General features: G+C 49.2%; 1 protein-coding gene across 2 annotated transcripts in view; it reads left to right on the forward strand.

Moving 5' to 3' along the window:
• Nucleotides 1-26,703, forward strand: part of TBCEL (tubulin folding cofactor E like) — a 63,507-nt gene that overhangs the window by 12,396 nt on the left and 24,408 nt on the right. For both annotated transcript variants that reach the window (XR_008629191.1, XM_055131106.1), the window contains exons 2-7: nucleotides 9,389-9,530; nucleotides 11,371-11,510; nucleotides 18,954-19,135; nucleotides 20,344-20,600; nucleotides 22,132-22,258; nucleotides 24,527-24,643. Coding sequence is in view for 1 of the 2 variants with exons in the window: in XM_055131106.1 (XP_054987081.1) it covers nucleotides 9,398-9,530; nucleotides 11,371-11,510; nucleotides 18,954-19,135; nucleotides 20,344-20,600; nucleotides 22,132-22,258; nucleotides 24,527-24,643 (956 nt within the window). In the remaining variant the exon portion in view is untranslated. The remainder of the gene's footprint in view (nucleotides 1-9,388; nucleotides 9,531-11,370; nucleotides 11,511-18,953; nucleotides 19,136-20,343; nucleotides 20,601-22,131; nucleotides 22,259-24,526; nucleotides 24,644-26,703) is intronic.

Genomic DNA, 26,703 nt, shown 5'->3' on the forward strand with positions numbered 1-26,703 from the left:
TGGGCCCCGTCCCAGAGCGGGGGAGGCACGTTTGTTTGTGAAGGTGTTGGGATGAGGAGGGGGTGCTGGGGGATGTGCTGGAGACCGGGCTGGGGTTTTCCTTGGAAGCTGTGGAGTGAAGGGTCTCGTGCTTGTTAAAGACGTTTGACAGTCTGGAAAGAGCCTTTCTATATTGCAGAATGCCTCATTGAATGGGATGTTTGTGGTTGGTTTAAGCCAGCGTTTCTGAATCGTAGAAGCAATGGAGAGAAAGAAATGCTTAGACATATTTCACACAAAAAGATAACTTCATTCTAAGGAGCAGTATTTCCTTAATTTGTTTTCCTCGCAAGTGCTTTTTCACCTGGACCATTAAATTCTTGGGTTTAGTGCATTTGAACCAAAATCTCAAGTACTTTGTTTACAGACGGACTCTAATGGGAGATTGGTCCTGTTTTCTGATTTGCAGTTGGAATGGGAATGCTTCTCTTTCTCTGTCAGGGGGCCTCGTGTGCGCCGCCTTCCTTTAGGAGACACAGCGCTGAGGCTACTCCCTGGCAAATAAAATCTCAGTTTTGGACATCTCTGGTGTGCTAGTAGACTATACGTGCACACACACGCTTGTCCAGTTTTGAGAAAAGAAATAAGGTAAATGGCTAGCAGTCTCCTGTTCTAATAATTCAGAGAATGACCAGGAGTTTAAATTCATACCGAACTTGGCAGTTGGAGCTTCTATAATTTTCTTTTATTATGTTTGGCTTTACATATTTTTGATAAGAAAATTATCTTTGGTGGATGAGTTGGAGGTGGGTCATACCTGGTGACAATCCAGGCTTCCTCCTGCCTCTGTGCTCCAGAGGAGGGCAGCCCTGGCCGGGCTCGAACCCAGGCCCGCCGCATGCAAGGTGAGCACCTTAACCCCTGCACTGTCAGCCCCTGGGCGGCAGACTTTCAAAAATGTTTCTACCAAGAAAAGTTGATGTGTTCACATTCTTGGACTCGGGTGTAACTTAGTATACACTCGGAAAGGAAACTGAACAGCAGGGCGGGGCGTGGCCGGGCTGGCGTCCTGGGGACACGGGGGTGAAGATAATGTGGCCATCCGCCTTATCAGCCCCACTCCAGTTCTGCTCTGGGAGTGCTCTGAGTGAAGCTGCAAATTAGCAGCCACCCCTACAAACTGGTTCTGAAAGCGTCCCCGGGCCTGTTCATAGCAGGCGGGCATTCACTGGAATATATTACACGATGTGCGGAGGAGGAAGCGGAGATAGAATTCCAGGTATACAAATTTTATGATAAATGAGATTAAAAGTGCTGTGCAGAATGAGACTGTCTGGCCTAATTATATTGACTTGCACAGTGTCCCTGAAGTATTTTTATGGGGGAGTGAGCTGTCATTCATGACCGGCTGGAGAAGCTTTCTCACGGTGTTGTCTGCAAACCTTTAACTGATTGTGCAGATTTATATTTATTGACAGATTTTTTTTTATGAACTATTTAGCAAATAGGCAGGTCATAAACTATAACATATAAAGTAATTGAATTTGTATAAAAAGAATAGGTGCCTATGAAGCATGGAAAAGGGTCTGGAAAAATATACACCTTACGGTGTCTCCTTTGGCTTTATCCAGTCGCTAGATCTGGCGGCCAAAGCTGCAGGTTTGGTTGTGGCTCTGAATATGTTTCAGATATAAAAAGCTTTTGGTAACACATTGTCATACTCGGTGTAGCCAGTCAAATGGAAGCTACATCTATATGGTAGAGTTACAGGTTTTTAATTTTTTAGTTTTTATTACAAACTTTCATGATTGCGTTTCAGTCATACAGCGATTGAGCACCCACCCCTCCACCAGTGCCCATTCTCCACCACCAAGGTTCCCAGTATCCCTCCTGCCACCCACGCATCCCCCACCCCACCCCCGCCCGTGGCAGGGCATCCCCTCTTTCTCTCTCCCTTTGGGTATTATGGTTTGCAATACAGGTACTAAGCAGCCATCGTGTTTGAACAGTTTTAAGACCTGGAGTTGTGTTTGGAGGGAGAAAGGGTAATAGTAATGTTTATTCTCCTGCAAGTCACACCCAGACACTGCCTCTGACACCATGTAATCCCACCAACGGCCAAGATCCAGAGACTGTATAAAACAAAGCTCCTGGAAGCATGCGGCCGCAAGACCTCTTACAGTCTAGCCCACTGGTGTGCCTAAAGCAGCACACATGTGTTTGGTTTTAACATACTTGCTTGTATTCTCTCATATACATTCTCTGTCCCTCTCGGAGAACCCAGCAAGCTACCGAGAATATCCTGCCTGCACAGCGGAGCCTGGCAAGCCTGCACAGCGGAGCCTGGCAAGCTCCCTGTGGCATATTTGATATGCCAAATACAGTAACAATAATGGGTTTCTTTCCCCTGACCCTGAAAGAGCCTCCAGTATGGCACCGTTTGGAAGGACGAGTAAGGAGAGGCTGCTAAAATCTTGGGGCTGGGGCGAATGGAGACGTTACTGGCGCCTGCCTGAGCAAATCAATGAACAACGGGATGACTGTGACGGTGATAGAGTGATAGTTTTTATTGAAAAATTGAAAGAAATCAGACCCATGTTTTCCAAAGCAGTTATTTGAGGGGACGGGAAAGAGCTTAATAGACCTTTATTAATTCTTTCCTGGAAGGAAAATATAATAACACATATATTTCTCCAGAGTAATCATGGTTTATTGGGGTATACTTACACTGAAGATCAGGAAGACGTGGAAAATAAACCAGTATGTCTAGCTAGCTAAAATGTCTCTGAAGACGTTCAGGTACAGTGGGACGCTTTCAAAATAGAATGCTTTCTGGGAATGATGTTGAGAATCTAGAAAGCAGAAGTTAAATATATTCTCACACCCACACATACACACACATACAAACACACACAAATTTGGGAAACTTGAGAGTTTATGATCCTAAGAGATTCTCTGCAACAGCTCAGTGCTCTTCTCAGACCTAGTTTTCTGTCGTTGACCTCTTCTGTCTCCCCCCGCCCCATAGGCTCCAGAGTCCTCATTTCTTCTTTACTTTTGTTTGGGACCACACCCAGAGGTGCTCAGGGCTTACCCCTGGCTTGCACTCCTGGTGGTGCTGGGGGGAGCTTCTGGGTTGCCGGGGATCGAACCTGGTCAGCAGCGTGCAAGGCAAGCACTCGACCCACGGTATTATCGCTCTGACCCCTCATTTCTGCTTGTGAAAATCCTGACTGCACTCACAGTGCTTGCTCTAGGTGTAACAGATTCTAATCGTTCAGTCCTGTAGAAATTTCCAGATTCTCAGTATCTTTGCCCTCTTGGTGGTCTGCATGAAGACCAGTAATCCCCATCCTTGTGTATTCACAATGATCTAGCATAGGTTTCCTTCTTGTGGTCATAGAATGAAGTGGGACTCCAGCCAGGCCTGTCATCATCACCAGCCACCCCTCCTTCCCCCCCCCCCCCCCCCGCCCCCGCTCTTGTTTCTCTTTCAGCTCTCAAGTCTGTGCATGTTTTTCTCATGCTTAGAAGGTTCCTGTTTCACCTAGTCTGCAGAGTCTTTCAGAGTGGTCCAGGATTCACCTCATTCTCCAGTCGTCCCTGGCAAAGCTCACCCCTTGTTAGGTTTGAATTCTTCACTCCTGCGTGGTGTATTTTGTATTTTAGATGTCTATCATCTTGTTTGATGGGGGTTGCCTGGTGGGCTGAGTCTGGATTTTTCTTCTTCCTGCTTTTAATGCTTGCTTTCTGTGGCCTTTGTGAAGTTAGTGTTTACCGGGGTGAACCAGATGACAGGCAGTAAGCTCTGTCAGGGCACAGTTTTGGATAGGCAAAAGAGGCCTGATTGGGACCATATCATAAAATGCAAGAAAGAACGCAGAAAGAAAGTATATTTGTTTTCTCCATTTTTATTGACTACATGGGAGCAATTTTCTTGTGTTGTCTTGTGAAGGCCTCAAGGAAGAAAAATGACTGGAACGAAATGTCAGATCAAAGGGACCTGCAGGTGAGGTTGTAGGGAACTTCGACCAGAACGACTCCCTAGGTTTTGTTTTCAAATATTGGGTAGCAAAATCTTTGCAGGTATTTGGAAAAAAAAAAAGTTTCCTTTTATTTTCTTGTTATTTAACATGCCCCACCCCCACACCCTGGGCGTGCTGCTGGCGGATGCACACCTGGACAGGGTGTGTACGCACTTCAACCGTGGTTTTCACACGCACGCACTCGGGATCCCACACTCTGTGGTGGCACAGGGATCCCAAGTGACAGTGCTGCGGGGGTGGCACAGTGGGTGGGGACAGTGCCGGGGATTGGACCTGGGGACTCACTGTTCCAGGGCAGACTCTTCTGTCATTAAACTAGCCCCAGACTTCTTGGCAGGTAGCTTGTACATTTTTTTTCTGCCCTTCTCTGAAGAACAGATAAAACGGATTTGTTGTGTGTAGCTAATGCCCGTGTCCAGTGACTGAGATTGATTTTATGCTGCCTGAGAGGAGCCTTTCTTTCTGTGCTGGGAGACCCCTTCCTGTAGCTTCCAACGGATGCTAACTTAGTGCGTATTTTTTTTTTCCTTTTTGGGTCACACGGCGATGCACAGGGGTTACTCCTGGCTCTGCACTCAGGAATTACCTCTGGCAGTGCTCAGGGGACCATATGGGATGCTGGGATTCGAACCCGGGTTGGCCGCGTGCAAGGCAAACGCCCTACCCGCTGTGCTATCGCTCCAGCCCCTAGTGCGTATTTTTTAATTCCCTCGATCTCCTTTTTTCAGGTTTCCGTAGCTGCCCAGCACCTCTGTCTCCTGGGCACTGGGCATCGGGGTGCAATATTTGGTAAGTGGTGTTAGCACACAGCAACTGGCAGTCTGCAGGGGCTCCCGCCGCCCCCAGTGGGGCCTCCCAGCTCTGTTCAGCACTGGCTGAAACCCAGCTTGGCAACCCGGCTCGCTCTTTTCTTTCTCAGATTGTGGTGTGACCACTTCTTGTTTTAACAGCAATTTACTTCTAGCCTCAGATGTGTTTCATTCTTTATTTTTCTTCCCCATTGCTGTTTTACAAAATCATCTGTTTTCACTTGGCCTCCTCCTGTTTATTTTCCCCTTTCTTTCTCACTGCCCAGTTCATTTAAGAATGTGATTTAAGTGATTTAAGAATTACTATTAGGGGCTGGAGCGATAGCACAGCGGGTAGGGCGTTTGCCTTGCACGCGGCCAACCCTGGTTCGAATCCCAGCATCCCATATGGTCCCCTGAGCACCGCCAGGGGAGATTCCTGAGTGCAGAGCCAGGAGTGACCCCTGTGCATCGCCGGTTGTGACCCAAAAAGCAAAAAAAAAAAAAAAAAAAAGAATTACTATTAATACATAGTCTGGGTACTCTGCTCTGTTTTGCCATAGAAAACTGATGAGGAAAATTTTAAAACCTTGGCCGGTCCATAGATCACTCCAAGATAGAGCACTTTAAAATATTTTACACTTGTAAAAGATACGATATTTAAAAACATGATGCTTACATTTGGTCAGTTCAGGTGATTCGAAGGAGTGAACAGTACAAAAGCAGAGTTCTCCATTCTGTTCCTCATTCTTTTCTCTCGGAACCCAGTCAGAGGTACTGACTTCTTTTTTATCCCCTGGTAGTGAACTGTGCATATATAGAATAAATCTGTATTTCGAAGATTTAACATGTGCATTTTGGGTCTCCCTGGCATAATATTTGTGTGACTTGGAAGATGTGAGGCTGTGGATTGAGGTCCTGTGAAACGGGGTGTGGATATCGACCCTGCATACTCCAGTATGAGACTGTCTCGTTTTCCTCCCAGACTCGGCGCCTGGCCCGTCTTCCGTTGTGTTCAGTTTCGAGTGCTTTCCCTCACACCCACTGATGGGGGTCATGGAACAAACATCTCGCAGCAGCTCCAGGTACCTGGTGACTGGCTGGCTGTGCCATTGTGATCCAGTCTCCGCGCAGAAGTGTCTGGGCACCTCCAGCTTACTTGACTTTCTCCAGGTGTATCACAGAAGCACAGTAGAGTCAGGATCCGGGGCACACACATTGAGGTTTTACACTTGGTAACGGAGCCAAGCGACATCACCCAAGATCCCTGGCTGCCTGGCTGTCAACACCAGTTCAGAATAGTTTTGCAGATGCTTCACAACACTGCCAGCAGTAGGGTAGCCGCTTGTCATCTGACACCTGCTCTTTCCAGAAAGTCTCACTGGACCCCTCTATACCCATCCAGTTCCTTAAAAGGCGACAGTCAAAGGTCTTTCTTCATCCTCTATTTCCTCTTTCTTTTTAACAAAAATTTTTATTAGAGAATCACTGTGATGTATAGTTACAAACTTAATGAACTTTTGTGTTTGCATTTTACTATACAGTGATCGTTTACCCATCCCTCCGCCAGTGCCCATTCACCTCCACCATCTATTTCCTCTTTCTTTTTTTTTTTTCCTGTTTGGTTTTTGTTTTTTCTTTCCCAACCACTATTCTTCCTCAAACCGTCCCACCAGACTAAGAGTAGATTTGTGTTCCTGATCTGTTTTGCAACCCCAGTGTTAGAATAACTCAATCCCCACGTGTTAATATGTACACTATCTACATTCCTGGAAAGATGTTTTGGAGACTAGAAAATGACCAGTGAAGATGCCTGGAGTTGCTCTTACATACTTAGGGAGGAAAAGATGGGACAAAACAAAACAGGAAAGGGGCTGGAGGAGAGCGGGTAAGGAACTTGCTCTGTACCAAGCTGACCCAGTTTCCGTAACCACCCAGAGGTCTCCCAAGCCTGCCAGCAGTGATCCCTGAGTGCAGGGCCCTGAGCACGGCTGGGTGTGGCTGAAAAACAGAAACAGCAGAGGAAGAAAGAAAGGAAAAGAAGAGAAACCCAGGGTATTTGGAAGAATTATTAGAGCCTGAGGCCCCAGGAAAACTTAATTTTTGCTTACCTGCTAGGACTTAGTTTGACTTGCCTTTAATCAGACCAGCAAGTGGACATACCTCAGTTCTTTAATTTAGAGTGTGTGAGTGTCGTTGCCCTTGAAATTCAGAGCAAGTGGCTTTGAAGCTCAGATGCACTGTTTAAACTCGGTGACTGTTATTTTGACACTGACAGTTCAACACCCTCCCCACACACCTTTGATTCTTCTGAACTGCAAATTGTTTGGAAGACAGCAGTGTAGCTTCTTTGACTTTTTTGTTAAACATTTCAAGACATCCTGTTGGCGTTCTGCTTGAGACAGGGCTTTGAAGAGATCTGGTGCCTGTCACGAGTGACTTAGCACCCGCACTGCAGTGTTGCTGGTGATCGGCCTCCTGGGAGGAAGCGTCTTTCCTCCTGAAGGTCCCCGAGGTGCTCAAGGCTCACCCGATTCAGTTGGACCCCGTCGGGGCTGTGCTGACAGAGCAAACCACCGTGCACAGGTCCCTGGGGAGGGGTGGCCCATATGTGCAAGGTGACCTGTGCAGTGCTCCCTGTGAAACGGCGTCCAGAGCCCAGACTCAGTGACCTGCATGTACCAAGCTCTTGTTGAGCCCACCTGCTCAGCAGGCGTCCGTTTCGTTCCCCGGGCCTTTGCCAACTCCACAAAGCACCAGAGTCCTGACAGTTACTTAGGAAAAGGGCCACATTTAAAGATCACTTTTCGGGTCCAGAGCTATAGCACAGCGGGTAGGGTGGTTGCCTTGCACGCAGCCAACCTGGGTTCGATTCCTGGCACCCCATATGGTCCCCCAGGCACCACCAGGAGTAATTCCTGAGTGCAGAGTCAGGAGTAACCCCTGAGCTTCGCTGGATGTGATCCAAAAAGAAAAAAAAATTTAAAGATCACTTTTCTACTCTTCCCTTTTTCCAGATTATTTTTTATGAACCTGAGATGAAAATTCTAGCTCATGTTTAGGCAAGAAAGTAACTAGCTTATATTTACCCAGCAGTAAATGATAGAGAAGACACTTTGCCCAAAATCAAGACCAAAAGAAATACATTTTGTCTTAGATAGGATAGGTCCTGAAAGATTGAAAAGAACAGTGAGAGTGACTTTGAAATCCAGTTATCTTTCATTGAAATGGCCACAGATGCTCTTTCAGCACCGGTTATGGCAGAAAGCTTAGTTCTGTGGTCACCTGTGTGGCAGTCAGCTGAGTCCCGTGGGCACCTGTGTGGCAGTTAGCTGAGTTCATGGGCACATGTGTGGTAGGACACCTGAGTTCCTTGGGCACCTGTGTGGCAGTCAGCTGAGTTCCATGGGCACCTGTGTGGTAGGACAGCTGAGTGTTCCTTGGGCACCTGTGTGGCAGTCAGCTGAGTTCCATGGGCACCTGTGTGGTAGGACAGCTGAGTTCCATGGGCACCTGTGTGGTAGGACAGCTGAGTTCCATGGGCACCTGTGTGGCAGTCAGCGGAGTTCCATGGGCACCTGTGTGGTAGGACAGCTGAGTGTTCCTTGGGCACCTGTGTGGCAGTCAGCGGAGTTCCATGGGCACCTTTGTGGCAGTCAGCTAAGTTCCATGGGCACCTGTGTGGTAGGACAGCTGAGTTCCATGGGCACCTGTGTGGTAGGACAGCTGAGTTCCATGGGCACCTGTGTGGCAGTCAGCTAAGTTCCATGGGCACCTGTGTGGTAGGACAGCTGAGTTCCATGAGCACCTGTGTGGTAGGACAGCTGAGTTCCTTGGGCACCTGTGTGGCAGTCAGATGAGTTCCATGGGCACCTGTGTGGCAGTCAGCTGAGTTCCTTGGGCACCTGTGTGGCAGTCAGCTGAGTTCATGGGCACATGTGTGGTAGAACAGCTGAGTTCCTTGGGCACCTGTGTGGCAGTCAGCTGAGTTCCATGGGCACCTGTGTGGTAGGACAGCTGAAGTTCCTTGGGCACCTGTGTGGTAGGACAGCTGAGTTCCATGGGCACCTGTGTGGCAGTCAGCTGAGTTCCATGGGCACCTGTGTGGTAGGACAGCTGAGTTCCTTGGGCACCTGTGTGGCGGTCAGCTGAGTTCCATGGGCACCTGTGTGGCAGTCAGTGGAGTTCCTTGGGCACCTGTGTGGCAGTCAGCTGAGTTCCATGGGCACCTGTGTGGTAGGACAGCTGAGTTCCTTGGGCACCTGTGTGGCAGTCAGCTGAGTTCCATGGGCACCTGTGTGGCAGTCAGCTGAGTTCCATGGGCACCTGTGTGGCAGACATGTAGAATTTTAGTCTGTGTTGAGGCTCTCACATGCTGAGCAATCTTGTCCTCTTCTGTCTTCATGTGTGGCTTCCCTTAAGTCGTACTGGCCCCGCAGAGTGTAATTTCCAGGCAGCAGTGGCCACGCCCTGCGCAGATCATGTCTGTGATACACCGTCAAAGTACCTAATAAATAATTGATGGTACATATGTTCATAGACCAGTGTTTTTGACGATTTCTCGTAAAATTTTAGGAGAAGAAGATGGATCGACCTGCTGGGAGGAGTTTTATGCAAGTATTATGTGAAAAATATAGTCCTGAGAACTTCCCTTACCGCCGCGGTCCTGGAATGGGAGTCCATGTCCCAGCCACACCTCAGGGCTCGCCGATGAAAGGTAAGGAAAATGGCCCCTGCGATAATAATTTCCTGGTGCTGTCCTGGGCTCGTAAACCAGAATAACGCCATTTCTACAACGGGTTTCCATTAATCTGAGTGATGAGTCAAAGTGTCACTGGTTTTGGTTGTGATTTTACTTTTTTCTTTTTAATCTAATGGACTAGCTTTCCTTCAAATTAGCAAGGAGACACTTTAGTTGCGTTCAGAGGGTGATAACAGTCCTGAGTAATTGCCTATGTAATGCAAGTTCTTTCAAGAGACTTGGAGGGGCAGGATAGAACAGGCCTACTCTGTACCCCTGGGACCTGACATCCTAATTGGAATACAAGAGCATTTCATTTCTACAAAGATAGACACTGGTAGTGTTCTTTGAGTCAAATGAACGGCACAGTGATTGGGAAGGAAATTTGGAACCGTTAATTACTGTGATCAAAAGCATCCAGAGCCGTGGGACTGAACAACCTTCAAGCACATAGAAGTTGATTCAAGAGGCTCTAGAGCCATTTTCGGCGAGCGCGTGACGGAGTGAAGCGCTCCAGCCGGGAAGTGCGTTTCCCTCCGCCTCAGCCTGGTGTGACTGTGACTGTTCTTGGAAGTTCTTTGTAATCGTGAAGCGTTAATAGCGAACAGTATCTCAGTGCTTGTGTCCAAAGGGAACTGAGTGTTCTGCCTTGTCACTCCATATAAACTGGAAAAGCCGACAGAAGTCACCTTCTTATTTGGTAAATTTTTTTTTTCTTCCTGAGAAATTGAATACTGAAAAGGACTGAGTTGAAAACCCTGTATTCTGAGGCCTCCATTAATAAGCTATTCCTTTTGGGTGTCCTTGTGGGATTCTCCTGCTTATCGTTTTTATTAGCGAGTCAGAATGACGGCAGTGACACGTGTCTGGCGGGGCTGCACACCTGGCACTGCTCTGGGCTCCTCCTGGCAGGTGCTCGGGGAGCGCCTGGTGCCCCGGAGCAGAGCTGCCGTCTAGCTCAGGCCCGCACGGGTATTTCGGAATCATTCTGTGACTTGACTGCCCTAGTGTGAACAGATACATCAAATCATTCAGGACGCTGGAAGGTTTCCCATAAAGTGAAGAGGCTGACTGGAAGTAACAGACATGTGGCAGCGGTGGGTGGTCGAGAGGGGGGGAGGGAGGGAGGGAGGGAGGGAGGGAGGGAGGGAGACTGAGAGGTTGAGAGACTGAGAGATTGAGATTGATTTGGGCTTTTGTGTGTTGGGTGCACCCAGCGGGGTGTTCAGAGGCTGCTCCTCTCTCTTAGCTTAGGGCTTTCTCCCAGCAGTGCTCACGGGACCGGGCTGGGGTCGGCTGCGTGCAGGGCAAGCGCCTTGGGCCCGGTGCCCTCGCCAGCCTCCGGGTGGAGATCTTTAAATGGACTCTCGTGAGTGAGGCAGGCTGCTCGGATGCTAGGAACCTGCAGAGCAATAGTGATTTAGCAGAGATCAGCCCTCTCTGGTTTGAGGTCGTCTTCGTAGGCAGGAAAAGGTGAAAACACACATCAGATAGAGGGGAAAAAAAGAGCTGTCTGGAGTGATACTTCTGAGCCGAAAAGAAAGGGAGAGTGGGACCCAGACGCAGCCAGGGGTGTGTGGAGTGTGGCCTCGGCCACAGCGGCTGCTGTTGGCGGCGGGGATGAGCCGCCGTGCCGGGAGGAGGTCGGCGAGACTGCAGCTGCGCAGGCCCGGCCCGTCTCCCCTGCAGATGCAGTGCCCGTGGGGCCCCTCAGGCCCCGACTGATCCCCGCACGGCGATGGCCGTGGCTCCCGGGGCTGCGTGTGTCCAGACGGAGTGAAGCTGGTGGTGAGCGTGTCCCTTTCCCGCCCTGCAGATCGCCTCAACCTCCCGAGCGTGCTGGTGTTGAACAGCTGCGGAATAACCTGTGCCGGGGACGAGAAGGAGATTGCCGCCTTCTGCGCACATGTGTCAGAGCTCGACCTCTCTGACAACAAACTGGAAGACTGGCAGGAGGTACGGTTCTCTGCCACCGTGCCCGGTGACCCCGCGTGGAGGGGGATCGCACTGCCTTTGGCGCCGTGAGCGGTCGTGCGGTGGGCATGGCCCGAGACGAGGGCCAGACTGCTCCCGCCGGCTCTCGGGCGGGCTTTCAGGGAGCGTTGTTCTTGCTCGTTAGTGTTCTGTGCGGGTGAGGGCCTTGCTGCCCAGGAGGCCGGTGGCGCCGCAGAGGTCGGGCTGTGCCTGCCGTGCCTGTGTCCGCGCGCGCTCTGCTCGTCTGCTCCGGCTACTGTGTGTATCGCGGGGCAGTTCCAAATCGCTGGAACTGGAGGCTGAAAATGATAAAAATATCCTCGTTACTGAAGCGTATTCTCAATATGTTGGGTCTATTTATGTTATTGAGTCTTGTTAGTGGTTTGACATGACGGATGTTAATTTTACCTCGGAGTAAACTCTAAACCAAGTATACCAATAAAAAGCGGTACGGTATCCTCTCTTATTTTTATATCACGTGCCTTCTGTGCATAACGTTACCTTACTGCCTCTAAAAGAGAGAAAAATATGGCCGGAGAGATTATACAGCAGGTTGGGCGCTTGCCTTGCACAGGTTTGATCCCCTATGTTCCCCCAAGCCTGTGAAGGGTGGTCCCCACATAGGGCCAGGAGCAAGCCCTCAGCATAGCTAGGTGCGGCCCAAAACCCAAAAAGGTTTTAGTTGAAAAAAAAAAAAAAAGAAGGACCAAACAGGAGCTGGATAGCCCACAGGTGAAGTCGTGTGGCCTACATGCAGCCTATGGATCTCACGTACAGCTGACATCAGGTCAGGCATCACGTAGAGCCCCATAGCCACCGCCAGGGCTGGCTCCTGAGCACTGCCTGTCATGGCCCCCAGCGTCGAAAATGAGTGACTGAGAAAGAGTAGGTCTTGCTGTGTGATCATTCTCCTGTCTGAAATTGGGGCTCTTATTTATTTATTTCTTGGACTATTGACAAATCTTAATGAGTTTCCCTGTCTCTGCTTTGGTTCTGTTTTTATTCCAGTTCCTCTCAGCTATCTTCTGCAGTGCTCCCAGACTCCTTTTAATCAATAAAACATGAGCAGGACATGCTTGAAGTCCTCCGGTCGCCTTTATTTCTAACTGAGTCTGAGCTCAGCCTGGCCCTCGCCGGGTGCCGTGCTGTTCCGGAGCTTGATCTCCACCTGCAGCCTTGCAGTGCCACACAGGACAGACTCTTGACCTGAAACGCTCTCGGTTTCACTCCCTCTAAGCTGACGGCTCTCTCTTGCCCGTGGTGTCCCCAGCCCCTTCCTCTGTCTCCAGGACTTGGTCCAGGCTGCTGTTCCCTGAGCAGCTGCCCCCGACTGTCACGCCGCCAGCCCCGCCTCCCTCAGCACCTGTGTGCCGCCATGCGAGGGAGCTTGTCACGCAGTGCCGTTTCCTGCTGACTTGGGGGCTTTCCTGCTAGAAGCTGGTACAGATCTCAGGGCTCACTCCTGGCCTTGTGCTCAGGAGCACTCCCGGCAGGGCTTGGGAACCCGTATGCAGTGCTGGGCATCACAGCCCAGATGGCCAAGCACAACACCAGCACCGTGCCCGAGGTACTCTCCCCGGCCCCGTCTTGTCTGTTTTACCATTACTACCCTCACTCACCACTCAGATGTTTGCGGCATTTATAAAGAAATGGTGGTGTCTTAAAGATTAATCACACCACTTACTTCAGCTCTTCCTGGGGTCTAAAGAAGCTCGTTTGATCCTTCTGTGTTTCGGTTTTCTCGTCCATAAGACAGAGATGCTGACGAAATTAATCATTGAGGCACTTTTTCAATATTAAATACACAAATTTTAAGCTACTTACTAAAAAAATGTCTTAAGATTTTTTTTTTTTAAAAAAAGGAAAAAGTCTTTTGCTGGGGCTAGAGAGATAGTACAGCAGGAAGAATGTTTGCCTTGCATGCACCGACCAGGGTTTGATTCCCAGCATCCCATATGGTCCCCTGAGCCCCGCCAGGAGTAATTCCTGAGTGCAGAGCCAGGAATAACTCCTGTGTGACCCAAAAAAAAAAAAAAAGTCTTTTGCATACTGAGCAATTTCATAGTCTTGCTTAATGGGATGACTGTGTTCTCAGTTATACTCTCCTTTGTGACTAAGGTATTTCCTTTGAGATATATGTATCATGATTTCTAAGTGACTTCTTAATATGTACAAATATACTAGATTTTAAAAAGCAGTCTGTTGTGCATGCATGTTTACTGGCTGACTTATTGAAGCAACTGATGTAATTCACTGTTGAACAAGTCATAGTCTGTTTCTTCTTTTTTGTTTGTTTTATTTTGGGGCCCTACCCAGAGGCGCTGGGGTTACTCCTGGCTCTGCACTCAGAAAGTCAGTCCTGGTGGTCTTGGGAGACCATGTGGGGTGCCAGGGATCAAACACAGGTTGGCAGCATGCACGGCAAGCGCCCTACCCACTGTACTATCTCTGTGGCCCCCAATCCCTAATCTGTTCCACCGTGGCCCTCTGAGGCTTTATCTGACATGTGTGCTCTATCCACACTTCACAGTGGCAAAAAAGACCTTCCCTGCAAAGCCCCTTCCCTAAGATCCCAGCTGTTGAGCTTCGTGCTCTCTTTGGTAAGCTGTTTTGGGTTTTTTTCTGTCTCCCAAATAGTGCCGGGGAGCGGGTAGGGGGTCTCGAAGCCACCTTGAGAGGTGCTCGGCCAGCTGAGCCAAGGATTCACTGCAGGGGCCTGCAGATGTGGTGCCGATTGCAGGGTGTGGGCTAGCCCCTGGGCTCTCCCAGGTCACAGGACACACCAGACCTTCCTCTGAATCACTTTGGCTCTTACGTTCAGGCTGATTTCTTTACCTCAAGGGCTGAGCCTCTGGGTGAGGTTGTGGTCTTTGGTTTATACTTTGCTAACTGGACTGGAGCGATAGCCCAGCGGGTAGGGCACTTGCCTTGCGTGTTGCCGACCTGGGTTCGGTTCCTCCATCCCTCTTGGAGGGCTTGGCAAGCTACCGAGAGTATCCCGCCAGCACAGCAGCGCCTGACAAGCTACCCATGGTGTATTTGATATGCCAAAAACAGTAACAAGTCTCACAATGGAGACATTCCTTGTTCCCGCTTGAGCAAATCGATGAGCAACGGAGACAGTGAGTGCTACTTTGCTAACTGGGACCTATTTAATAGTAAGATACTTGGCTCCTTAGAAGAATGCTTTATGTAAGTATGGATTAGAACACAGTTCGCACTAGTTAATCCTGCCATTTCTATGTTTAAACAAAGGTCTACCTTAATTATTTCCCAGGCTTTCTTAACTTGTGTGTAACCAGAGTGTCACGTGTATTTATACTGTTTGTATTTTCCTGTATGTGCTTTATACCCTATTTTTAAGCAATGTCCAAACACTTAATTTCTGCCATCTTTTGGGTTTTATTTTTAAATTCGTTTTTTGCTTTAATCATTCCCTTATATTTGTCCTTCTCCTTACCTGTAGGTGATCCCAGTTTTCCAGAGTATAGAGCAGAATACCAGGAGATGGGAAAAATAGTAACAAACAAATACTAATTTATAGAGTAAAACTCTACCAGACTGCAAACCCCACCAGTCATGGTTTTAAGACGCTGTGTTTCAGTTCCATTACAACACGTGGAGCAGATTGCCACGAAGGTCATTTGCTCCTGGCTGTAACTAATTTTATTTTACTTGATATTAATAGTGTTTTTCTAATAAGTACCAAATATCGTTTGTTTTTTCCGTACTTTAGCGTTCTGTAGTTTCAAGCGCTATCTGGTATCTGCAGATGGAGATAACCAGGGGAGAGGACCATGCTTTTGTTTGGGAGGAGGCAAAGATTTGTCTTTGTCCTTCTAAATTGAGAGTCTATTTTTTATTTTAAGAGGTTTTTTTTTTTTTCAGTTTGTTTTTGATTTTAAGTTTTGCTTGGATGATATTTTGTTTTCCCTTTCCCAGGCTGTCTCCTTTTTCCCCCTTCCCTTCCTTATCAAAACCTCTTACAAAAGAAATTAAAGCAAGTATTTGGTTGGTGGGGAGAATGAAGCACTCGGTAGAGCAGAGAATGGCTGGGGTGTAGGTTACAGATTGTTATCTTTACACCCTTTCCCGGTTTCTTAAAACGTTGGAGTTCCACCTGCTTGGGAGCCAGAGTTGGGGTCCCCCATCGAGCCGCCGAGCTGTGGAGTTAGCGTCGGTGTGTGGGCGGTCCTCCCGGGCCTCACACTCCACCGGACCCCGTCGCTGCCCGAGAGCTTCCCTTTCCAGCGCAAAAAGGGCGTCTTGGTCACTGCCCTGAGGCTCGAGGAATGTCAGCATGCGCTACTAGGACATTTTTCTATTACAGTAAATGCGCCTTGTAAACTGAGTATCATCTTTTCTGCTCTTTGGGTTTTTTTGGTGGAAGGGTTGGAGCCACAGCTGCAGTGCTCAAGGGCTGGGCTTCAGGTCTGAACTCCTGCAGACTCAGTATGCGCTCTGGGCCCCCTGCACGTGCATGTGCACACGCACACAGACACAGATGCACACACACACACACACACACACAGCATGCGCTCTGGGCACACGTGCGCGCGCACATTCACACACACACACAGACATACACCCCATCTACAGCCACCTTGAGCTCTCTGGTCCCTTTTCGAGAATTTCACCATTAATCTGAGTCTGACCAACAGTCACCCCCTTCTGGTTTCAGCCCTTGAAAGAAAATACTTAGCTGATATATTCTTTTTCCTGCATGAGTTGATGGGCCCTGGTCTCATCTTTGTGGTGGATTCCGGTGAGGGAGGCTTCCCACCCTGCGTCTCAGAGGACAGTAGCAGTAGCGCAGACTATGAAGAACACACCACATGCCTGTTTGCATTAGTGATTCTCTCGGAATTGTTTGAAAACCCTTAAATTAGACATTTTTCTAGTATTCTTCTTTCCTCTAAAGGGGTGGTGCTTTGGGTTTTATTCTTACTGGTTTCATTTGTGTTACAACTAGCAGATTCTGGGTGAGCTAGTCAGACCGCAAATCCTCTTTGTCCTTTTTCGCCCTTGAAAACAGTCAGTCGTAGCTGGTTACCATCCTTTTTTGGTCAGAGACCTTCGTCTTTGGTCTCCAGGTAACAGAACAGAGGGTTGGTCCTTCTGTGCCCTTAGCTGTGTTGCGGCCCCACGTGGAACTCCAAAACCTACCAGAGTATTGAAGAAAAGCCTGCTGAGACTCCGCCACAGAAGGGCCAAGCAGGAGAATATGCGAAGAGCCTGGTGTTTGCTATAAGAGATAGCCCTCCCGTTCACGAGTAGTGAGGGGAAGCGTGGGTATGTAGCGTCCAGGGAGCCATGGCCATCGGCACCTTTTCCTCCACCGTGCTCTCTGACCCTTCTGGAAGTCACTCTGCTTCTCACTCATCTTAGAGCCCCTGAACTCTTGGTCCCAGTAGATCTCTGTCCTGCCCGCACATCTCAGCCCTGCGCGCTCTCGTGGCATTGTTTTGGAGCTCTGAAAAGAAGTTGCCGCCCCAAGTCCTAATCACAAAGTTTGCTCCCCCCCCCAATAGATTCTGATTCAGTCATTTAGGTAGGTTCTGGGAATCAGCATATTTTAAAAAATTCTGCAGTGAATCTGATGGTTCTGAGATAGCAGTGTGGATTATACCTGTCGTATCAGTAGTTATGTTTAGTCAGTAACCGTGAGGCGCTCACTGTGCAGTGATGAACTAGGTGAGCTTTCTCCCTGCTTTCTTAGAGCTTATACTCTCTTGGTTAATAGTTGATGAGGAATTTCCGAAAGGCAGACCCATCACTCGCTAAGTGCCTCACGTGTCCTCCCCACTTAACCCTACCAGTAATGCTACCTGGTAAGTGGCTACTATTTTTTTTCCCCCATTTTTTTCCCAATAAGGAAATTGTGATGTGGAAGGTTTTCTTCACTTTTTGTTTTGTTTTTGGGCCTCACCCAGCGGTGCTCAGGACTGATTCCCGGCTCTGTGCTTGAGGATTATTCCTGGTGGGCTCAAAGGACCCTGTGGGATGCTGGGCATGGAACTTAGGCCGGTCATGTGCAAGGCAAGCCCCCTCCCCACCGGGCTGTCACTCAGGCCTGGCTGGGAAAGGTTAGATCACTCATTTGGACCCACAGAGCTGGGAAGTGTTGGAGCCCATGCGAATCCTGACTTTTCTCATTCGAAAGCTGATTTATTTTGTTCTACTCCTTTTCTTGGGCTGGAGCAATAGCACAGAGGTAGGGTGTTCACGGCCGACCCGTGTTCCATTCCTCCGCCCCTCTTGGAGAGCCCGGCAAGCTACTGAGAGTATCTTGCCCGCACGACAGAGCCTGGCAAGCTACCTGTGGCGTATTGGATATGCCAAAAACAGTAGCAACAAGTCTCACAATGTGAGACGTTACTGGTGCCCGCTCGAACAAATCGATGAGCAACAGGATGACAGTGACAGTGACTCCTTTTCTTAGTTTCCATATTGCCTCGTTTTGCTGTTGCAGATGAGACTTAAATCACTTACTGAGCCCCTTGCACTTATTTAATTCCAATCTAAGCAATTTCTTCTTTCTTTTCTTTTGCCTTCCTTTTTTTTTTTTATGATTTTATTGGTTGTGACAAATCGAAATGAACAATGGCTCTAATTTTTTTTATCTCCAATTTTACTTTTGTGACTATGAAACCATAGTAAAATTAGTTAATGCTTCTGTGCTATAGCTTCCTCATTTATTAAAATTAAGGTGCTATTTAATTACCTTATAAACTGCTTTCACATTTAGTGAAACAGGCCTTGTCAAAAAGAAGATCCAGTAGTTCAAGGCAGTAAGCTCATTGCCTGCCTGCCTGCCTGCCTTCCCCCGCTTTGTCTGCCAAGGTACCAGCCCAGTGAGCAAGTTTACGGTCATGTTTTCTCTTTCGCTAGATAGAATGGCTGCTTTTGTTTTTGAGTAAATATATCTTAAAGTTTAATAAGTCTGGATCCAAGCTGAAATTATTTGCTGAGTGATTATGATTATGTAGTCAATTTTGAACACCTGGATTGCTACCAGGTGGTCTTCAATAAACTTAAATTAGCCTTAATGTGCTGAGAATGTGAGAAAAGAGACACTCAAACGAGAATTGCGTGATCCAATCTCAGCTCTTTAGAAACTTGCAACCTAAAAAGTCGTTTAAATGATCTTTTCTCCGTTTAGCAAAGAGGATATCGGAGCGGAATCAGAACTACACTAAAGAAGGAAATTTTTCCTCTGTACCATTAAGTTTCCGTGGTGTTATCGTTTCATAGAAAAAGGTTAAATTATTTGCCAAGATTGGGTGAGGTGACAAGTTCGACTTGCCCACACTCTGGGGGCGCCACCCCTCAGCGTGTGACAGTCCTGTGTAGAGACCGTGAGGGGGATTGTAATTTAAGAGCTCTGATTACTGCCTCATACGCTTTTCTCTTTTTCTTCCCTAGGTCAGTAAAATTGTGTCAAATGTTCCCCAGTTGGAGTTTCTAAACCTGAGTTCCAACCCTCTGAATTTGTCGGTTTTAGAAAGAACGTGTGCGGGGTCCTTCTCGGGGGTTCGCAAACTTGTCCTCAACAACAGCAAAGCTTCTTGGGAGACGGTCCACACGATACTGCAGGAGTTACCAGAGTAAGCCTGGTGGGCCTGGCGGAGAGGGGGTCAGCCACAGCCACTGCTCACCTCCGGTCTCGGAAACACAGAGTGGGATCAGAGCAGCGGGGTACTTGGAATGCGGGCGTGAGGGTACACCAGGAGCGTTCTCACTGGAGAGTGTGTGGAGTGCCGGGTACCCCGAGACACGCGATAGGTCCTCCCCAGGCTAGAAGATACCCCTGAGAAGCTCCGGCCATTCGTGACCAACCACACCCTTCTCCATCTCAATCTTCTGATTACCTGATTTGAGCTTTTTGCCTGAGTTCTTTTCTTCAGGAGAGAAAAAAAAAAATCTATCAGAGCATCTCTAAAGTCCGCTAACACCGAGATGGCTGGGCACCGACTCGGCCGGAGGAGGAAATGGACCTGTATTCTTTTTCCATGATGCAAGCAAGAACTTTCGCTTTCCTTTGTCAGTTCAGAGATGCATTGTTAACGGTTCTCGCCCCCACCCCATCTCTGTACTTGCATGTTAGCGGTCAAAGAAAACAATTTTAAGAAATATATAAAAGCGTATTTTTTTTATCACTTTAATATGGAAATTAACAAGACCTTTGAGAATCTGGTCTCACCTTGTTTTTCCACCTGTGTAGCTCACTTTCACCCTAATGAGATTGGTTTCCTTGCTGCATGCACCGTCTAGCATGGACTGAGAGGGCTTTTAGATCCCACTTGTGCTTACTACCAGCCAGCGGGCGTGGCAGGCCGCCCTCTCTGAGTCAGGTGTTCTTGTACCTGTCCTGGAGAGGCAGGAGCGTCCTTGGCGCACTTGACATGGAGCCTGACCCAACGTAGATATTTGGAGGTGGTGATGGTCAGTTCTGCGTCAACACATCTGTTGGTGCAGTTTCCGGAAGTGACCCCTCTGTCCTCTTCCTCCACGGCCAGGCGTTCTCTCCCGGCTCGTCTCATTACAGTTCTCGCGTCCGCTCCTGTGGGAGGTGCCATTGTACTCATAATCCCACTGAGTCAGCACTTAACTATTTAAGCATGTAACTCGCCCTCTGCCGTTGTGCACGTGCTAGGTCCTGTCTTCCCGCCGCGTGTCAGCTTTAGAAAGGCGACTTTGCGCCTTCCCACGCCCCAGGCAGCCTCCCGCGTCCGAGGGCCCTTCGCTGAGTGAGGAGGCGCGGGTCAGGAGCGCAGCCGCTTCCCGTGACAAGCCGTTTCCTCTTCCCCTGCAGTCTGGAGGAGCTCTTCCTGTGCCTTAATGACTACGAAACAGTGTCTTGCCCTTCCATTTGCTGTCACTCCCTCAAGCTACTCCACATCACGGACAACAACCTCCAAGACTGGACTGAGGTCCGGAAGCTGGGCGCTATGTTCCCGTCCCTGGACACCCTGGTTCTGGCCAACAACCACGTGAGCGCCATCGAGGAGCCCGACGACTCACTGGCCAGGCTCTTCCCCAACCTGCGCTCCATCAGCCTGCACAAGTCAGGTGAGGCGGCGGCTGCCGGGCACAGCCCTCGGGTGCCCGGTGCCGCGCTGGGGTCCAGGCCGTTTCTGCGAACGCCGAAGATGAAGCGGCACACTCACAGTTCCTGTGTGAAGGGGGTCGTGCCGTGAGAGGGACAGACGGCATCGACGGCTCACACGGTGAAAACAGCCAGAGGGCCACAGACTAGACCCTTTTGTCCGGTTACGGAAGCTGGCACGCGTGCCTTGGAGATGCCCGCTTGTACTGTCAGCCGCTTGTATGTAACTGATTGCTAGGTCGTGGCCATCTGACTCTGTCACAGGAATGAATGTCTTCAAAATAGAGGTTTATTTTTAGAGCGCCATTCATCCTTGTTTCTCACTGATGGATGGCCGGTTTACCATACTGTGGGGCGTCAGGGGAGAGCTTCCCCTTCTGATTGTCAGGCTCCCTGCCGCCATCCCTAGCCGCCCCCCCTTCCTCCACCACCTCCTCTGGCCCCCCGATAGTCACCATAGTGTGTACCCAGTCTAAGACTCCTATTTCTTTTTTTCCCAGTTTTTGGGCTTTCATTGTTTTTCACATGAGTGTGAAAACCATTTTGTTGATTGTCTTTCACTTCCTTAGTTTGTTTAGCAAAATCACCTTAAGCTTGATCCATCTAGATGAACTCGTGCAAGGGGCACATTGTTTTCTGGAATGGATTTAATGTGTGGTAAAATAGAGTGACTTTATCATAAAAGAATATTTTCTCGAGAGTGCCAAGTATCGATTTGGACACTGCTTAGTCATAGAAGGAATTTTAAAACCAATAAAACTTCAGCCGCTTTTGACATAAGGGTTTGGGTATTTGTCTTAACTTTTAAATGCGTTCTCCCTGTTTCAAAAGTGTGGATGGTATTAAAGAGATAATATGTAGTCCCTGGTTCTAGTAATATTTTTTTAATACTTTATTTATTTATTTTTGCATTTTGGGTCACACCTCGTGATGCTCAGGAATCACTCCTGGCGGTGCTTGGGGGACCCTATAGGATGCCAGGGATCGAACCTGGGTCAGCTGCGTGCAAGGCAAATGCCCTACCCGCTGTACTATTGCTCTGGCCCCTGGTTCTAGTAATCTTATTCCAGAATCTTTAAAATTTGCTATGAAAAATTTTAGTACATGTCATTGTCAACTCTTCAACAATTATGTTTAATTGGCCTGCAGAAGGTAGAGGAGTTGATCCCATCTTTTTGTTACTGCTCTGTAATCATGGCGTATACTGAGCTTATTGAAACTGTGAGCTGGTCACGTGAGCCCTGTTGTGAGCCCCGTGGGTGGAGGCTGAGCAGGTGTGTGGGTGCTGGAGCGCAAAGGGCTCTTGGGCCTTGGAGTGGGAGCGAGGACCAAGGGTGCGATGCTATTCAGCTGTCTTCTGTTCTTTGATAAGCATTTTGGGCTTTTTAACTAGTTTATGATCACTTGACATTTTAGAAATCACTAATGGAAGTATCACTTTGCTCCTCTGTATGCTTTCCTGGATTTACTTAAACACTGTGTTTCTCCAATCAGGTTTGCAGTCCTGGGAAGACATTGACAAGCTAAATTCATTCCCCAAACTTGAAGAAGTGCGATTGTTAGGAATCCCACTTCTGCAGCCATATTCCACTGAAGAGCGGCGGAAATTGGTGATTGCCAGGTCTGTCGCCCTGATTATTCTGCCTCCTTTCTTGAGATGTCACTGGTGGGGGGGGCTACAGGGGACAGGCAGTTTTTCTCTTTCAGCAGACTGCCCACCTGCCAGGATCCCTGAAAACCTGCCTCACAGATCTCTTCTGTTTTTGTTTTTCAGTCCTGAACAGAGGCTCAAGTCCTATTTGGGGCTGATGAAAAGAAAGTTAGGTGCCTAAGGGAATTGTTCTCAGTCAGTTTTCTTAACTAATGTGCTCATGTAAGCTGTAAATATCTGGAAATTGGACTCTCGTTAGTTTAGAGCCCGAGTGCAGAGTCTTTGCCTTCTTGACTATGGACTGGCTTAAGTATGACTGGCCGCTCCCCTTCCTCCCGCTCCGCTCCCCTGTCTCAGACCCGCCTGCACAGTCACTGAGCCCCTAGAGGGTCTCCTGTGTGTGTGTGAGCACCACTGCCGGTGGCTGGGGACTGTGGGCACGGCCACCAAGCTCTGCTTTTGCTCTCTGGACTCTGTAGCCATTTGGGAAGGGAATCAGCAGTGTGGAAGGTGCTCCAAAGAAGGGGGGTTCTGTTGGGTGTGTGGGTGTGGGGCTTACACCTGGGGCTGGCTCGGGGGGCACCCTCTTTCCCTGCTTAGGGATCACCCTGGCAGTGGTTGGGGGGCCAGGCTTTGCTGGGGGATTAAACCTGTCACGGCACACTCAGCCCACTGGGCTATCTCCCAGCCCAAAAAGGGCAGTTTATTTATTTTTTTCTTTTTGGGTCACACCCGGCGATGCACAGGGGCTACTCCTGGCTCTGCACTCAGGAATCACTCCTGGTGGTGCTCAGGGGATCATATGGGATGCTGGGGATTGAACCCGGGTCGGCCGCATGCAAGGCAAATGCCCTACCCGCTGTGCTATCGCTCCAGCCCCGAAGGGCAGTTCTTTAAACAGGATGTGGAGCCCCCGGAGGTGGTCCAGGGGTTAAAGCACTTGCCTCCCAGAACCACCAGTCCTGGTTCTGATACGGTCCCCTGAGTACTGCCGGGGCCAAGCCTGAGCACCACTGGGTGTGGCCAGCCCCACTGCCTCCTGCCCCCAGCTAACACGACTTTGATATTTCTGACCACCTAACACCCGGTAGATCGCTTACTGCTTTCCAGGGTGTTCACATGCAAATTAATATTGAAATTAAGAAATGGAATTCAGTGTATTTATTTCGAAGATTAAATCTTATGATAGGCCTTGTGCTTTTTTTTAAAAAAAAAAAACATTTTAATCAATTACTGAACTATTGAACCAGATTCTCCACAGCCTTTGTGACCGTGGGCTGGACTGGAGAGCTAGTATAGCCTGAGGGCACTTGCAAGACCCTGCCAACCTGATCCCCGATCCCATGTGGTCCCCACCAGGAGTGATCCCTGAGTGCAGAGCCAAGAGTAACCCCTCGGTGGGCTGGAGCGATTGCACTACGGGTAGGGCGTTTGCCTTGCACGACGTCTACCCGGGTTCGATTCCCAGCATCCCGTATGGTCCCCTGAGCACCACCGGGGGTAATTCCTGAGTGCAGAGCCAGGAGTGACCCAAAAAGCAAAAGAAAAAAAAAGTAACCCCTCGGCAACCCACACCCACTGCCAGAAAAGAAAAAAATAGAATAAAACCATCTCTGTTGTCTGGTTTGATACCATCAACCACGTGTAACTTCTTGACACTTCAAGTGTGGCTCGTCTGAATTGAATTATGTGGTAAATATTTCAAGGATTGGGCGGGGGCGGGGAGTGCCAAGTATAGTTTTAGTTATTTCTCAGTTCAAACAGCTAAATCCTGAGTATAACTAGGTGAAATAATGTATTATTACAATTAATTTCACCTGTTTCAGTTTTATTCCTTAAAATATGGCCCCTCGAGAATTTTAAATGGCACGCGTGACTCGCATCTTCTTCATTAAGGTGGACTGTGCCGCCCGAATCTCCTTTTGCAAGGTGGATGTGCCCCTAGATCTGCCACCCCTGGAGCGGAGGCCGCAGGTGTCTGTGGTCCTCCTTTTTGTAACGCTTGAGCTGAGTTGTCTGGGGGGGACACGCAGAGTCACGTCAGTCGTGCCCTTTCCAGAGACCGTCGTTTCGTTTCTTTGTCGTTCATTTTTCTCCAGGTGCTGGGGGTGGAGTCCAGGGCCTCCCTCCTGCCGGCATGGTCTCTGCCCCTGGCCCCAGCCCGCGGGCAGCCCTCCATCTCCGGCGCCGAGAGTCCGTCGTGTCCTGATGGGACTTTTTTTCGCTTCTCGCTTGCAGGTTGCCCTCCGTTTCCAAACTCAATGGCAGTGTTGTGAGCGATGGCGAGCGGGAAGATTCCGAGAGATTCTTCATCCGATACTATGTCGACGTTCCCCAGGAAGACGTGCCCTTCAGGTACAGGCCCCTCGGGCTGGCCCCGGCTTAGGGAGTGCGGAGCTCACACACAGTCACTCACTCTTGCAGAGCTAGTAGAATCGAATAGTTTGTCATTTGGCCCTCTCAGGTGACTTTGGTGATGGAAGTAATATTAAGGAAGAAATAGGAAGCAAATCTCTTGGTCTCATTTTCCACATGTGTTTCTTCTAGCCTTGCACTTATGTTAAGAATGATTGGGTGAGGGGCTGGAGCGATAGCACAGCGGGTAGGGCTTGCACGCAGCCGACCCAGGTTTGATTTCCAGCATCCCATATGGTCCCCTATCACTGCCAGGAGTAATTCCTGAGTGCAGAGCCAGGAGTGACCCCTGAGCATCGCCGGGTGTGACCCAAAAAGAAAAAAAAAAAAACGATTGGGTGAGTAATTAACTACTTCTGGCCATCCCCACTGCATCGATTCCGTTTTGATTCTCTTCTCCAGGGCACATTTCCCCTACCCCCAGATTGGTCTCTTTTTCTCCCATTCCATCTGCTGTTCAGCGCTGCTAAGTGCTGTGGTCTGGAAGGTTCAATAAATGCACCAGGTTCAGAGATGAGGAAAGAGCTCGGGAGCAGTAAAGGCAGAAGAGCCGCTGAGCAGGCAGGGAGAGGCTGAGGGCTGAGGACGCTGCTCCCTCTGTGGCGGAGTTAGTGTGCGTTTGGCGAGGAATATCAGGAATGCCGCATGAGGGATGGTATCTGTATAAGGGTAGGAAAAAAAACCCCAGGCAGGGGTCAGATACACAGGTATTTGAGTGCCAGGATCAACTACCCACAAGTCACACGCTTTCTGTAACGACTGTCAGACTTACGTGTCCTCCCGTTTGACAGGAGTCGTCTCACACAAACAGGCAGCAAGCTGGGGCTGAGCATGACTCAGACCAGTGGGTCCTTCTGGCGCCCTGCCTCTCGGATCTGAGTCATCCTTCCCTCTAGTCTGTCTGTCCGAGCCCACGTCCCAGACGTCTCCATTGGCTCAGCGTAAAAGCTTTAAGATGTTATTAGTAGTATTTTAAAAGTCAGGTCTTTAAAAATGTTAGGCAGACAAATCTTTTTAAAATGAACAACAAATGACAAGGTAGGAAGAATCGGGCATGACTGGACATTTTCACAACCGAGGAGCCTCAGGTTAAAGTGTGTGAAACTGTTTCTTAGGTAAAGAGTTAAATTCAAAAAAAGTATTTTGTTGTATCTGTCTGATGTTTGTAGTTTTATTTGATTCGGTCTAACAACTAAGTGGCAGAAGTAAATACTCTGGCTTTGGACGTGCCCTGCCGTTCTACAGGGAGTTGGCTGTGTCTCTCCCTGAGTGCATAGGTGTCTCTGGGATGGTGTTGTTCTGTTTGGGGGCACATCCAGAGGAGCTCGGTCTGGCAGTCCTGGGGGGCCAAGGCGGGTCTGCTCATACAGGCAGACGCCCTCCCCGCAGCACCGTCTCTGTGGCCGGGAACAGTCGATGCTCTTGACTGCAGGTCGTAGACGCCATCTTTAGTGAGGGAGGAATTCATTAGATGACAGCTCGGTTCCTTCGAATGGCAGCGACTCTCCCTGCTATCAGGACTTGAGTTTTCCTGCCTCCCCTAGTTCCCGATGCTCTCAGTTCCTGGTGTTGGCTCGAGCTGTGGTTTCACGCTCGGACCCACCCAGGGGCTCTAGGCCTCAGACCGAAGCTTTGAAAGCACTGATCTGAATGTTGTATTTCATTTTTGGCCTTTTTTTTTTTTTGAGGGGGGAGGGGGTCACACCTGGCGACGCACAGTGGTTACTCCTGACTTTGCACTCAGAAATTACTCCTGGTGGTGCTCAGGGGACCATATGGGATGCTGGGAATCGAACCCATGCTAGGCAAACGCCCTCCCGCTGGACTTTCACTCCAGCCCTGAGTGCTGTGTTTCTTGTACCAACAGTGAGGTTTCTTTCACGCCTCCACGGCAGGAACTTGCAGAATTCTACCCATGAGCCCTGTAGGACGCACCCGGGCCCCTCCCAGGACCGTGCCCAGATTGCCCTGTAACGTGTGAGAGTCTGACCCATCTTCGC

Source organism: Sorex araneus, chromosome 3 (genome assembly GCF_027595985.1).
Source record: "Sorex araneus isolate mSorAra2 chromosome 3, mSorAra2.pri, whole genome shotgun sequence".
Classification (NCBI taxonomy): Eukaryota; Metazoa; Chordata; class Mammalia; order Eulipotyphla; family Soricidae; genus Sorex; species Sorex araneus.